At 47.9% G+C, this 13,425-nt stretch overlaps 1 protein-coding gene across 1 annotated transcript in view; it reads left to right on the top strand.

Annotated features, from left to right (window-relative positions):
* The window catches only part of CDC25B (cell division cycle 25B), a 36,457-nt gene extending 25,217 nt beyond the window's left edge, over nucleotides 1-11,240 (top strand). Inside the window, exons 10-16 of the mRNA XM_061583629.1 lie at nucleotides 619-798; nucleotides 1,671-1,766; nucleotides 2,241-2,303; nucleotides 2,702-2,800; nucleotides 3,269-3,402; nucleotides 5,134-5,245; nucleotides 7,512-11,240. Coding sequence (XP_061439613.1) covers nucleotides 619-798; nucleotides 1,671-1,766; nucleotides 2,241-2,303; nucleotides 2,702-2,800; nucleotides 3,269-3,402; nucleotides 5,134-5,245; nucleotides 7,512-7,652 — 825 coding nt within the window. The 3' untranslated portion in view covers nucleotides 7,653-11,240. The remainder of the gene's footprint in view (nucleotides 1-618; nucleotides 799-1,670; nucleotides 1,767-2,240; nucleotides 2,304-2,701; nucleotides 2,801-3,268; nucleotides 3,403-5,133; nucleotides 5,246-7,511) is intronic.
* The last annotated feature ends 2,185 nt before the right edge of the window (nucleotides 11,241-13,425 follow it).

The raw sequence follows: 13,425 nt of genomic DNA, 5'->3' as shown, positions 1-13,425 counted from the left end.
TGTGGAGATTTGCTGTGTCTCAAACATTTACTCCTAAGCTACATCAGGCGTGGGGAACCTTTGGCCCTCCAGATGTTGCTGAACTACAACTTGCAGCAGCCCCAGCAAGCGTGGCCAGGGATGATGGGAGTTGTAGTTCTGCAACATCTGGAGGGCCAAAGGTTCCCCACGCCTGACCTACAGCATTTCCTAAAATGCCTGACTTGATACCTTTCCCTCTTTTTGTGGAGGCCACATGAAGCGTCTAGTTGGATTTTTGTCATTTTGTAAGATAGCATCGTTTTAAATTGCTGTCGGGTAATTCTGTGTCAAATGAAAAATGCAAGATGTTTGCCAAGAGCAGGACCCAACTTGGCTGGGGAACCTGGGGCCCTCTGGAGACTGCTGGATTCCCAAGCCTCATCATCGTTGTCTCTGACCACTGGCCACACTGTCTTCTGGGGAGTCCAGCAATATCTGGAGAGGCACATGTTCTCCATCCTGGGCAGAGGCCATAGAATGGGCAAAAAGATCTGTGTCAATAAAAAGTAGTCATGACAGGCCCCCTTCTCAAGTGGTAAGCAGAGCCTGGTTGGAATATCACAGTTTCCTTCTGTCTCCCCTTGCCCCAAATTGTAGCAGACCCCAGTGGAGGCCGGGAAATGCCGCCGTCTTTTCCGCTCTCCGTCCATGCCCAGCGCCGTCATCAGGCCCATCCTAAAACGGCTGGACCGGCCCCAGGACAGAGAGACGCCGGTGAAAACCAAGAGGCGGAAGAGCCTGGCTGGCAGCACCATTGTGGAGAAAGCAGAGGAGCCGGTATATATTTTTGGGGGGGAAATGGGCTACTGGTCGGGTGGAGGGGGGGCAATGGGCTGTTTGATGCTCAAGTCTGCCAGAGTGACTCCTTACTCTAGGTGTGGGCAACCATTGGCCGTGCTTGCTGGGACCGATGGGAAATGTAGTTCAGCAAAACCTGGAGGGTCAAAGGTTCCCTGGCCTGCTTGCCTGACTTCGTTGTGCACACGGGAGCACCTTCAGGCCTCCAGCTCTTAAAACTAGCTCCCGTGGAGGTTTTGCAGAATATCCGGGGGCTCCTTCAGCAAATGACCATTTCGGACTCTTTGGCCCCATCTGCACTAGATCTAAAGCACTAGGGTTGCCACTTTAAATAGGCACAGCTTCCCCCAAAAGTATCCTGTGAATTGTAGCTAGTGAAGGGTGCTGAGAGTTGACTCCATATTCCCCTCACAGAGACACAGTTCTCAGAGTTGTTTAAACAGTAAGTCCCTCTTCCCGGGGAACTCTGGGAACTGTCGCTCCATGAGGGGAACAGGGGCCTCAAACAACTTTTGGCACCTTTCAAACTACAGTTCCCAGGATTCTTTTGGGGGGGGGGAGAAGCCACGGCTGTTTAAAGTGGTCTGGTACTGCTTTAGATGTGTAGTGCGGGCGGGGCCTTTATTGTGGATTCAGGGAGGAGCAAAAGAAGGCAATTGGGAATCCTGGAGATGGAGAGGGTGGCATTGGGGCAAGGTGCTGGGCGCAGCACAGAAGGATCCCCCCCAAATCCAGCTGCTTGGGCTCAGGCAGGAGTCTCTGGTCGGTCTTAAGAAGCTGCTGGGTTCTGCCACCTGGTCCCAGCCACCCAGCATCTCTCACAAGGCCCCTTTTCTCTCTGCCTCTCCCAGAAGCCACGGCAGGTTCGCTCACACTCCTGCTGCTCCAGCGAGATTGCAAGCATCTTGGACAACGACCACAGGGAGCTGATTGGAGACTTCTCGAAGGTACCCGCTGCAGTGGCAGTTCAAGGGGTGGCCTCACGTGCCCCTGGGGACGCTGAGCTGAAGGGCACAGCGCGTAGTTAAACTATGGAACCCCCTCCCACAAGAGGCTGTGATGGCTGCCGCCTTGGATGGCTGTAAAAGAGGGTTAGACAAATTCAGGGAGGTAAAGGCTATCGATGGCTACTAGCCGTGATGGCTTTGCTCTGTCTCCGTAGTCGGAGGCAACGTGCTTCTGAATACCAGTTGCCAGTAGCCACAGGAGGGGAGAGTGTTCTTGCACTCAGTCCTGCTTGCGGGCTTCCCATTGGGGCATCTAGTTGGCCACTGTGAGGACAGGATGCTGGACGATGATGGGCGTGATCCAGCCGGCTCTCCTTATGCTGTTAGGCTTAAGCTAAGGGGTAGAGAGTGCTCTTGCAATGGATGACTCCGCAGGAGCGGTTTTTGATTTGTCCCTTACGCTCTCCGCTCCAGGCTTATGTTTTGCAAACAGTGGAAGGGAAGCATCAGGATCTCAAGTACATCTCTCCCGAAGTGGTAAGCAAGCAAGTTCAGCATCACTTTCCACACACACTCAGGTGGCCAGTGGCATCTGCGGCTGTGCTCTCAGCAACGACGGGCCGCCGCCTTCAGTGAAGACCTTGTCACGTTGTTTTCCCCTGTCTAAGGGGCTTGCATCACGTCGCGGCTGTTTACAAATTCCAAAACAGGATGGTTTGGGTGGGAGACAAAGGGAGGGCCTCTTCTTCAGCTGTCCGGCCCAAGCCTCCAAGTGTGTCCTTGTGATCTGGCGGGGGGGGGAGCCCCAGCCACCCCTCTTCCAGGCCACGGACCCAGGATAGACTCCCCCTTCCATGTCTCCGGTGCAAGATAAAGAACATGAGTATCAGGCAACTCTGTATGTGAGTTTTTTTAAATGTCCTCTTTGCCCACAGATGGTGGCCGTGCTGACCGGTCAGTTCAGCAACCTCATTGAGAACTGTGTGATCGCGGACTGCAGATACCCATACGAATATGAAGGAGGGCACATCATGGTCAGTCCTGGGCCTCTTTTCTTCTTTGTGCTGAGGGCGGCTCCAATTCTGTAGCAGCTAGATTAATTAAACTGGACTCTGATGGAATTTCAACTGTCCTGGCAAAGGATTAAACGCAGCGTGTGTGCGCTCGTGCCATTCTCTCTCTTCTCCTGGGCTAGCTAATTGCTGGCGAGTACATCCATACACCTCGCTTGACTGTCATTAAGCATTGTCAATAAAGTCTTCAAGTGGAAATGCATCATGTTAAAGACACACCAGCTGGCCATGAGAGATCACGTTTCTACTCATTTCACACAAACCTTTGTTCTGATTCCCACATCTCACTCGTGTGGTTGCATGCTCATATTGAAAGGGTGCATTTGGACACCTGTTGGTGAAGCCGTGGAGGGGAAGGAGCTGATTGGCAAAGAGCTATTGTAATGCTTTTATTTGATGGATCAATCTTGTGCCTGCCTTTCTGTCCAGGGTGCTGTTAATCTCCCCTTGGAAAAAGACGTGGAAGAGTTCTTTCTCAGAAAGCCGCTTGTGCCGTTTGACTCGGCGAAGAGGGTGATCGTTGTCTTCCACTGCGAGTTCTCCTCTGAGAGGGGTCCCAGGATGTAAGTTATTTGCTGCTGCTTCTCCTTCTGGAGCCCACCTCCCCCCCCCCCCAAAAAAAATGCTTGTCAAATCTGCTTGTGCCTTTCCGGGAGGAACTGCTGTCACAGTCCAGTCCAGGAAGAGGCTGGAGAGCGGTCTTGGCCAGCACGGTGCCCTCCAGCTGTTCTGGATTACAACTCCCTCCAACCTCAGCCAGCATGGATGTGTTGGCTGGGGCTGATGGGAGTTGTAGTCTGAAACCACGTGGGGGGCACCAGGTTGGCGAAGGCTGCTGTAGAGGGAGCTCTGTGCTTGGGTGTGTCCATCCAATTTTCTGTGGGGAGAGTTTAAACACCTGACAGGGAGTGGGCTGTTTCTCCCAGACCGGATGGCCAGCAGTGGGCCTTCCCCAGCAGGGGAAACAGCAAAAGAGTTTGTTTGTTTGGCTGTCTGCAGCTTCAGGAGTTGTTTCAAAGGCTGCAAAGCAGACTTTTCTGTCTTCCTTGGCTCACTTCTGTAATCTCAGGGCAGAGCTCAAGACGAGTGTTCTTCCTGGCAGAGTTGAGGAGAGCAGCTCTCTGCAGCTGCATCTTGCCTCTCTGATGGAGGGGGTCATGTTGGTTTTTCCCTGGGCATGAAGGAGTTACAGGGGTGACGCCTCCCAGTGATTCTTGGAGGGAAGTTGGCCGGCCAGTGGCAGAGGCCATACTCTTTCCCTTCAGCTCTGCAGTCCCAGGGTGCCTTGCAAGAAGCATGCTCTTGGCCTGTCATCCTAAGCAAGCTTTCCAGGAAACTGTCTTTTTTTTTTTTTTAATTCAAGGGCATGCTTCCATTTTTAATTCAAACTCTGAAGTTGCCTTACTTTTTAGGAACTGGTCTGGCTTTCTCATAATGCTGAACCATGGTCAGCACTGAGGTGTCTGACTGATGATCATGTAAGCCTTATTATGTCAGAGATTAGTTACTAGCACCAGCAAGAACAGCTGGGCTTTGAGAGTAGTTTGAATTTTTTGCTGCTCTGCACATGTGGCTATTTTTGGCAGTGATGGCTCCTTAACTGTAGTTGAGGAGGAGATCCAGGTTTGCATGTAATGCCAAGCTATAGTTAATGTGTTAACTAAGATTTATAAATAAACTGCAACCTTGGTTAATGAATGACATTTAACCATAAGTAATAAACCATAGTTAAGCTGGTTGGGTTCACACAGAAAGATAAACCATGGTTTAGTGAATAATAATTTAATAAACCATGGTTTAGTGTTTTACGCGAACCAGGCCTCTAAATCGCTTCACCGCTTACGCTGCAAAAGCTAGATTCAGATACTGTTTTCAGTGCATTCATTGTTTCTTGGACAATAGCGAGGCGACATGTGGATATCTGACTTGCAGTGATTGTCCCTAGATAATAAGGTTGTCTGAATGTATTTTCTGCTTGTATTGGGTGCGTTTTTGCAGAAACAGTCTGATTGAAAAAGACAGGTGGGGATGATAGGGATGGCTAGTGCTGGGGAAAATGTAGGATGAGACTTCAGGGACACTGGATAAGAGCTTTGCGGCAGAGGTGGCCCCAGCCACCAGCACCACAAGCTAAAGCTCTTCCTTCCTGCACATTTCAAATTTTCCCTTGAGGACTGTAGACTTGACATTGAAATCTCCTTTTAGTCATTTGATGTCCAGAAACCTCTTGTGTAACAGATACGTATTTAAAATGGTGAGTGTTCAATCTGTTCCCTTCCCCCCTCTTTTCAAAGGTGCCGTTTTGTCAGGGAAAAAGACAGAGCGTGCAACGATTACCCTTTTCTATACTATCCTGAGCTGTATGTCTTGAAAGGAGGCTATAAAGAATTTTTCCCACAATATCAAGTGAGTCAATGTTGGGGTTGGGGAGGAGTCTCTTGTTGCATACAGTGCCTGATGTCTGCTTGGTGTTTCAGCACCCAAAACACCCAGAGAGCTCTAGGTTGGGGAAGTCTGGACTAGAAAGACCTGTCTTGGGTCTGATCCAGGAAAGCTCGGTGTTTGGGGTGGAGTCAGTTGGGAGACTGTGTTTTGCTGGCATAGCCCCAGCTACTTTGACCCCTTACTTAAATTTTACATGTATGAACTAACCGTTATTAATTTGATACCCGGAGACCTTGCCTCTGCTGGGCATTGCATGCTGCTTAATAGAATGAGCTACTTACTAGCAGGGAAATACGCAGCTCTGTGCTTTTAAGCCGTCTTGGACATTTGGAGAAAACTAGAAAAGGTCCTCAAATGCAAAGATGTATCACTGAACACCAAAGTCAGGATCATTCAGACCATGGTATTGCCAATCTCTATGTATGGATGTGAAAGTTGGACAGTGAAAAAAGTGGATAAGAGAAAAATCAACTCATTTGAAATGTGGTGCTGGAGGAGAGCTTTGCGGATACCATGGACTGTGAAGAAGACTAATCATTGGGTGTTAGAACACACTAAACCAGAACTGTCACTAGGAGCTAAAATGATGAAACTGAGGTTATCATACTTTGGACACATAAAGAGAAGACATGATTCGCTGGGGAAAACAGAAGGGAGTAGAAAAAGAGGAAGGCCAAACAAGAGATGGCTTGATACCATAAAGGAAGCCACAGACCTGACCTTACAAGATCTGAACAGGGTGGTTCATGACAGATGCTCTTGGAGGTTGCTGATTCATGGGGTCACCATAAGCCGTAATCAAGTTGAAGGCACATAACAACAAAGCACGATACTGATTGGCAGAACCCTTCCAGGATTTCAGGCCGGGGCTGTTCCCAGCCCTACCGCCAGGTCAAGGGTTGAACCTGGGACCTTCTGCATGCAAAGCAGATGCTCTGCTACTGAGCTGAAGCCCTCTTCGCCCCCGTCCCTCCACCCCCCAAAATACATGAATTGTTTTTATTGCAGTAGCCAAGAGTCCAAAATCCAGAGTTAAGGCCATCCTATATAGAACTGACTACAGTGTCACAAAAGCTTAGTGGGCACGAGATCCCCTTCACTCTTCATTGGGCAGGATGTTAAAACAGAGCTAGGATAAACTCGGGAGCAGCTTGGTCGCTCTGCAGGCCTGCAGCTGTGGGAAGTCAACTCCTCTGGCACTAACATAAGAACGTACACGGAATTGGACTCTTGGTCCATCTAGCTCAGTACTAGCAGTGGCACTCCAGGGTTTAAGGCCTACCTGGAGATTGAGCCTGGACCTTTTTGCACCTGTCACCAGCATACCTACTATGATGATATTAGTCTTGTGATGAAAACTTTTATCCCACCCTTTTAATGCTGCAAGTCATCCTCAGGGTGGTGCACATGCAACTCCCTTCCCCAGTTGTCACCACAGGGGCATCTGCAGTAGAACCACCTTGACCTGACCCAAGGGGAGATGAGAAGAAGCAGGAACAGATTCTTCCTAAAGGATCTGTCTCTTCCTTTTTATTGTAACTGCTTTAAAAAAAATATTACTTACTGTTGTAATAATTTCATGTAAACCGCTTTGTGAAGTCTTTCTGAAAAGCGATATATAAATGCCTTAAATAATAATAAATAAAATCATTACACCACACTATAAAATGAAGTACAGTGGAGACAGAACAGATTAAAAACAAATTTTGGATTTTTTTAAAGACTTTCTGTCCGGCTGTGCAAAAGGTTGCTGAAATAAGGGGCAGGGAGAGAATTTCTTTACAAATCAGAGTAAGATTGTTAAAAGCCTATTTGGAAAGGGATCCCACAGGTTTGATGCAACCACTGAGGAATCCATGTCTCCTGCCACAGCTGGTTGCACGTTCCCCATAGGTGGGATGGGCAGATGGGCCTTTCCACTTGTTCTTAAGCAGGTGACAGACTGGTATGAGAGAATCCAGTCCTGTTGGTATTCTGGGCCCAAGCCATTTAGGGCTTTAAAGAAAGACCTGAGCAATCCAATAAATATTCATTGCATGTAGCCGTAGGCCATTGCAAATACAGCTATTTGCACAGATGTTATCGGAGATACATAGACTCTCGGTTTAAGATGCAAACCAAATTTAAAACTTACTGGGGGTTACTCTTAGATGTCTTTCTCAAGTTGACAGGGGGCCTTCATTTAACCTGTTTTCTTTTTCTCCTCCTTGCCCCCCCAACAAACCAGATGCACTGTGAACCCCAGAACTACCGTCCGATGCACCACAAGGATTTCAAGGAGGACCTTCGCACCTTCCGCCTGAAAAGCCGCACTTGGGCCGGGGAGAAGAGCAAGCGGGAGCTCTACAGTCGCCTCAAGAACTTCTAAGAGGCGGAGGGGGAGGGGGAGGGATTGGTTTGGGGGTTGCAAATGTCAAGGAGAGAGCTGTTTTTTCACCACACTTATCTGGAGCAGACTTCCACAGCACAGAAAAACAATTGCTTTTTTTCCTTCCTGCTGTGCACGTTCCTTTTTGGAGACTTTGAGCTATGGAAAAACGGCGGGGGGGGGGGAGAAAGACCCACAACTGCTTTGTCTTAACAACTACTCCAACAATAATGATACCTCTGGCTCCAGCAGGCTGGAACCCAACTCAATGCTGTGAATCTTCCTCTGTGACTTGGGTTTCTTTGGAGGGGCTGTTCTGTTTGGACCGGGGAAACACTAGGAACCCTGGAAGTCTGTGTCGGAAACTTTCATCAAGGCGTGACCTGACTTGGGAGAGTCTCCTTCCTCCGGCTCGTCAACGCCTTTCTTGGACGGGGAGGAAAACTAGGCAGCTATTGGGAACGTCCACTCTAGTAGTGCAAGGAATCTTGCTGCATGGACTGTCTGGGGAACAGCATCGAGGTTGTGAATGTTGCCTGTGTGCGTGTGATTTGTCTTGGTCGAAGGTGAGCCAGGTGACCTGTTTTGAATGGCCTGTCTGCTTGGCTGTGAGGATTGTGGAGGCCAGGTGTGCTTGGAGAGGGGCAGGTTTTTTCCTCTTTCCCCGACCCCACCCCCAGGTGTACCACTGAGAGAAGTTTCCTTACACAACAGGCCCACCTGCCCAGGTGTTCTCACTCAGGGCTGGGGAACCTGTGACCCTTCCCAATGGCATTGGACTGCATGGTCTCTGCTTTCCTGACTCTTGCCCATGCTGGCTGGGGCTGATGGGAGCAGGCATCCAGAGGGGCCACAGGCTAGCCCACCCCTTCTCATATAAGGCTGAAGGTTCAAATGCGTGTTTCGAAAGCAAGTCCAAAACCTGCCCACTAGAACAGTTCTGTGTTAGCCAGTGTTTTTAAAACAAATTTTCTCAACACCATCCTGTGGTGGTCCTAGAGCAGCCTGTCTTGGGATGTGTGTTCAAATCAAGATGGTGAAATTGCTTTGACTGATCAATTCTGCTGCTATGACAAAAATGATGGGAATTTGGGGTGGGTGGGAAGCTCATCATTTTGGATTCCCTTTTCTTATTCAGAGGGAAGAAGTGGAGCAAACTCCCCCGCCCCCGAGTTTTCTGTATTTTGCAGCAAAACACATTTTCCAAAATTATATTCCTCCTCCTCTAAGTGCAGGGCCAATTGTTGGCTTGACCCTCTGTGGTGCTGAGCGTTGGACCATCTGTCCCCTGGTTCAGGGGTCTTGGCTGCGGTGCTGGCATTTAATCTCTCTGCTGCCACTGTAGTGGAGCCAGTGGCTGCTCTACTGCTGGTGGAGAATTTAAAGGCAGGGCGCGGGGAAAAGGCAAAGGAACTTGTTCTGGATCAAAACTCTCAAGCCTGGCCTTAGGACAGCCTTTGACAACCTGGGGCCCTCCAAATGTTTTGGACTACCATTCCCATCAGCATGGGAAGTTGCAGTCAAAAACATCTGGAGGGCGGGAGGATGGAGCAGGGTGCCTTGGGTAAAGTGGGATTAGCTGTCAACCCTCCACCCCCTTTCCTAGGTACTGGGCAAGGCTTTATCGGCTCTTTGTGCTGCTGAAGTCCAAAGTGAGCTCTTAGGGGGGTCCAGTTGTCTCTTGCCATTGGCACCTGGTTGATGGTCTTTCCAAATCTGAGCCTTCCATGCCAGGCTAGCGTTAACAGCCATAGAGTGAGGAAGGACTGCAATATCTTACAGAGAAGCTCCAGGAATGATGGAATGAATCATCGCCCAATCTAATTCTTTCTCCCCCTCCCCCCCCCCGGTAGCAATTTCTGAAATCTGAAAAGGCGTGCACAGTATTTAACAGTACTGTCAACAATACAAACATTTCAGTTGCGCGCCCCAAACAAGGGGGGAGAAGGAAAGCACTTAATGTTCAGTTTGCACAGCAAGCCCTGATTCCCATGTTGTGGGTTTTATACAAAGACAGGTAAGGGAATGGATATACCTTGGGGGGTATTTTTTTTCCTCATCCTAAACGTCCTGGAAGTGACTTACAGCTATTGGACTTAAAAAAAAAATTTTGATGATTTTTTAAAAATGAAAACACGGGGGGGTTTTTTGGTTTTTTAAAAATACCCCCATCAGTTTATTCTGAACCAATTTATTTTATATTTAATTCATGTATGTAAGAACGGTAGTTTTGTGTTTTTTAAAATGGAGATTCCTTTTAGCATGCTTTTAAAAAAAAAAAAAATCCTAATGCAAGCCCATTCTAGCAATCCTCTCTCTTTTCCAATGCATGAGGATAGATGCATGGGGACATATAGAAGGTCCTTTATACTTTAATACAGTTTATTTATAGCGAGTCTAGAATACTCAGCAAAAATGTCACAAAAGTTCTGAGTGTGAAGGAAACATTGAAAAAAAACCTTGTTTCAGACATTGGAGTCCATCATATGTATAAAAAGAGCCCCCTGAATTGGGTGGGAAGGAGACAATGGGGCTTCAGTATTAGGATTATTAGTAAATTTTGGGGTGGGCATGGGATCATCCCGGAGCTCTGAAGAGAAGCCCCATTCCACGATTATTTGGGGTGGGGAAAGAGGCCTGCCTCCGAATGTGGTGTGATTCTGTTTAGAGGAAAAGGACCAGTGTTTTCAGCTAGTTGTCACGCTACTGATTAGTAAGGTCCTTGCTCTCTTTTGCTGTCAGGTTTATATCTGGTGTTCTGAGTGTGCCATCAAAGTCTGTGTCGGAGACTTAAAACTTTACTGCACAACGGTGGCTTGCAACGTCTGGTGTGTGTGCATGCATGCGTGTTAAGCCTCAACATCACTGTATGATGAACCCTGCAGCCTTGGCCAATGTGGCACCTTCCAGATGTTTGGGACTACAATGCCCGTCTCCTCCCCAAGCCACTGCAGCTGTGCTTCTGTCAGCCCCTGTGTCATGTGCCTGAGCTGGCTGGGGCATTGTATGCATTCCAAAATATTTGGAGCGCACCAGATTGGTGAAGGCTGACCTACAGGAATCCTGTTGTGAGGGTTGACACCATACACTGGGTGTGGCTCTCTTGTGCTTCCTCATGTTGGCCTTTACCAGTGTGAGCCAGGATCCATCCCTTCTACTGTGAACGCCACACTGAGCTTGTCCCAGACGCCGCTACTCAATTAAAGTAAATTAAAGGGCAATTAGGATCCCACACCCAAGCTTGCATTTCTAGTGAAGGCTCTACTATGATCCAGCGCAGAGAAATGGTGTTCCATCTCTCTCTCTCTCTGTGTGTGTGTGTGTGTGTATGCATATGTGTGCCCGTGGTTCCCGATCCTGAAGCCTACGTCCATGCACGGATCTTCTGTTATCAGGGCAGCCATTCGCTTTTTCTGTAAAGCTGTTGAATCCAGTTGGGCTTGAAATGTGTTTGGAGGGAGAGATGATGCAAGATGGGTTATCACTTTGTTTGGTAAAAAATTGTATTTTTTAAACTCTTCACCCCCACCCCCATTGCAGTCATGTGTAATCAGGGAGTGAATAAACTGCTAAGTTGTTGCAGAAAAAGGTGTTGCATGCTGGTCTCTTTTACAAACTGATGGTCACGCCTGCTTGAAAGTAGGGAGAGGGGGCTGTCACTGTGTTTTGTTTTTGCACCTGTTGTCCCTAATTCTGCTCTGGGCTGTGCCCAGTGTTGTATTGCCCTAAGAATGTCTCTTAAGATAAGTTGCTCTAGTCCTCGATCATGGCCTCTAAGTGAAGGTCTTCACAGCAGAACCCAAACTGAGGCCTGGTTGTGGTCTGAAAGGGAAGAATGGCTACCTCTGGCAGTAGTTAATCCCTGAGAGTCCTGCCCCCCAACTTCCAAAAGGTTTTAAGCTCCATCGCTGAACAGCGTGCTCTTCTTGCAATTGGCTGTGCCCAGTGTTGCATTGCCCAAAGTCACCTGGGCCCGAAAGACTTTTAGTAGTGATATGGACCTTCATCTTTCAAACTCTGGGCATGACCAATGGCAGAGGCTGTGGCCCACCTAGTATAGGATTGGACAGATTGCACTGCTTTAGTGCCTTTTGATTGCACCTGCTGGTCTCCCACTTCCCACTTTTCTTTAATACAGTAGGGCCCCACTCATACGGCGGGTTACTTTCCGGACCCCTGCTGAAAAGCAGAACATTGAATAGAATGGTGCGCGACTCCCGAAAACCGCCGTAAAAGCGGAACAAGCGCCGTATGAGTGGGGCTTTAGTCTAATTGTGTCTAATTGAGACCGCTGCATTAGTGAAGCGCCGTAAAGCAGGGCCCTACTATATTAAAAAAAAGCTTGATTGGATTTCTGGGCTGTACTGGTTTCTGGATGCACTCAAGGACTAGTTGCCTCCCACCCCTCGGTTGCTTAGACTGTCTGGAATTAGACTGGCATCTCCCAGGCAGGTTTTGAGCGGTACCTTCTACGCTCTTACAGCCATGTTACTAAACCCATCCCACAAAAAAATAGCTCACAGAAATACACAGTACTTAATCTTGGTTGGTCTTTGCATATGGGATCCTAGATTTCATCCTACAAATAATACAAACTTTCATGAGGACTAGGAACATGCTGATAGTACCAATAAGCATTGAGGCAATTCTGTGTAAACTACTGCTTTAATTTTGAGATTAGAGACAAGGATTGTCAAATTGGTCACAAATCTATAAACATGGGAATGGGATTTAAGTCCAAAATATTATGCATGTTTACTCAGAAATAGGGCCCAATCTCTATGTATGGAGGTGAAAGTTAGACAGTGAAAACGGATAAGAGAAAAATCAACTCATTTGAAATGTGGTGGAGGAGCGCTTTGCGCATACCATGGACTGCGAAAAAGACAAATTAGGTGTTAGAACGAATTAAACCAGAACTGTCACTAGAAGCTAAAATGATGAAACAGGTTATCCTACTTTGCACACATCATGAGAAGTCAGGATTCAGTAGAAAAGACCATAATGCTGGGGAAAACAGAAGGGGGTAAGAAAAGAGGAAGGCCAAACAAGAGATGGATTGATTCCATAAAGGGAGCCACAGACCTGAATTTACAAGATCTGAAAAGGGTGGTTTACAACAGATACTACTGGAAGTTGCCGATTCATAGGGTCGCCATAAGTCATAATCGACTTGAAGGCGCATAACAAAGCCCAGTGGAGCATTTTCTCGTGTAGGTGTATATAGGCTACCAGCCTAAATAAACCCCCTTAAATGCAAACCCTGTTGAATTAAGACTGGCTTATGAGTAGACATGGTTAGGATTGCACTGTTGTCCCAGAAGAGGTATAGCTAACCTTTAAAATAAGCAGCCCTTAAAGCGCATCCCAACTGCAGCTCTTGCTTAAGTTTTAAACTTTAAAAACAAGTTAAACGGCTTTTTTCTTCTGAAGGCAAACACAACACCACGTTTTTAATTCCTAGCCTCCTTGGCACCTATTTCTTTAGCCTACAACTCGGCGCTGCCAAATACACTGAAGCTCACGTGGCTCAGACCTTGGGAAGCAAAAAAGAAATCTCCACCCAGCCACAGTACATGTTGCTTAGCCAAAGTAGTTCAAAAAGCCAAACTGCTCTCTGCTGTGTCCCTGATTTGCTGGCAATGTTTTAGGGGAATCCAGCATGACACACACATTGGACTCGGTTCAACACGTGCCTGGAAAGGGCGGCGCGTTGAGGCTGCTCACGTCAAAGTTAAAGTTTAAAATAAACCTTGGCAAAGCTCTTCCTGGC

Source organism: Rhineura floridana, chromosome 9, assembly GCF_030035675.1.
Source record: "Rhineura floridana isolate rRhiFlo1 chromosome 9, rRhiFlo1.hap2, whole genome shotgun sequence".
NCBI lineage: Eukaryota > Metazoa > Chordata > Lepidosauria > Squamata > Rhineuridae > Rhineura > Rhineura floridana.
Note: the sequence above shows the minus strand (reverse complement) of the source record. Positions and strands in the feature narration are given on the sequence as shown.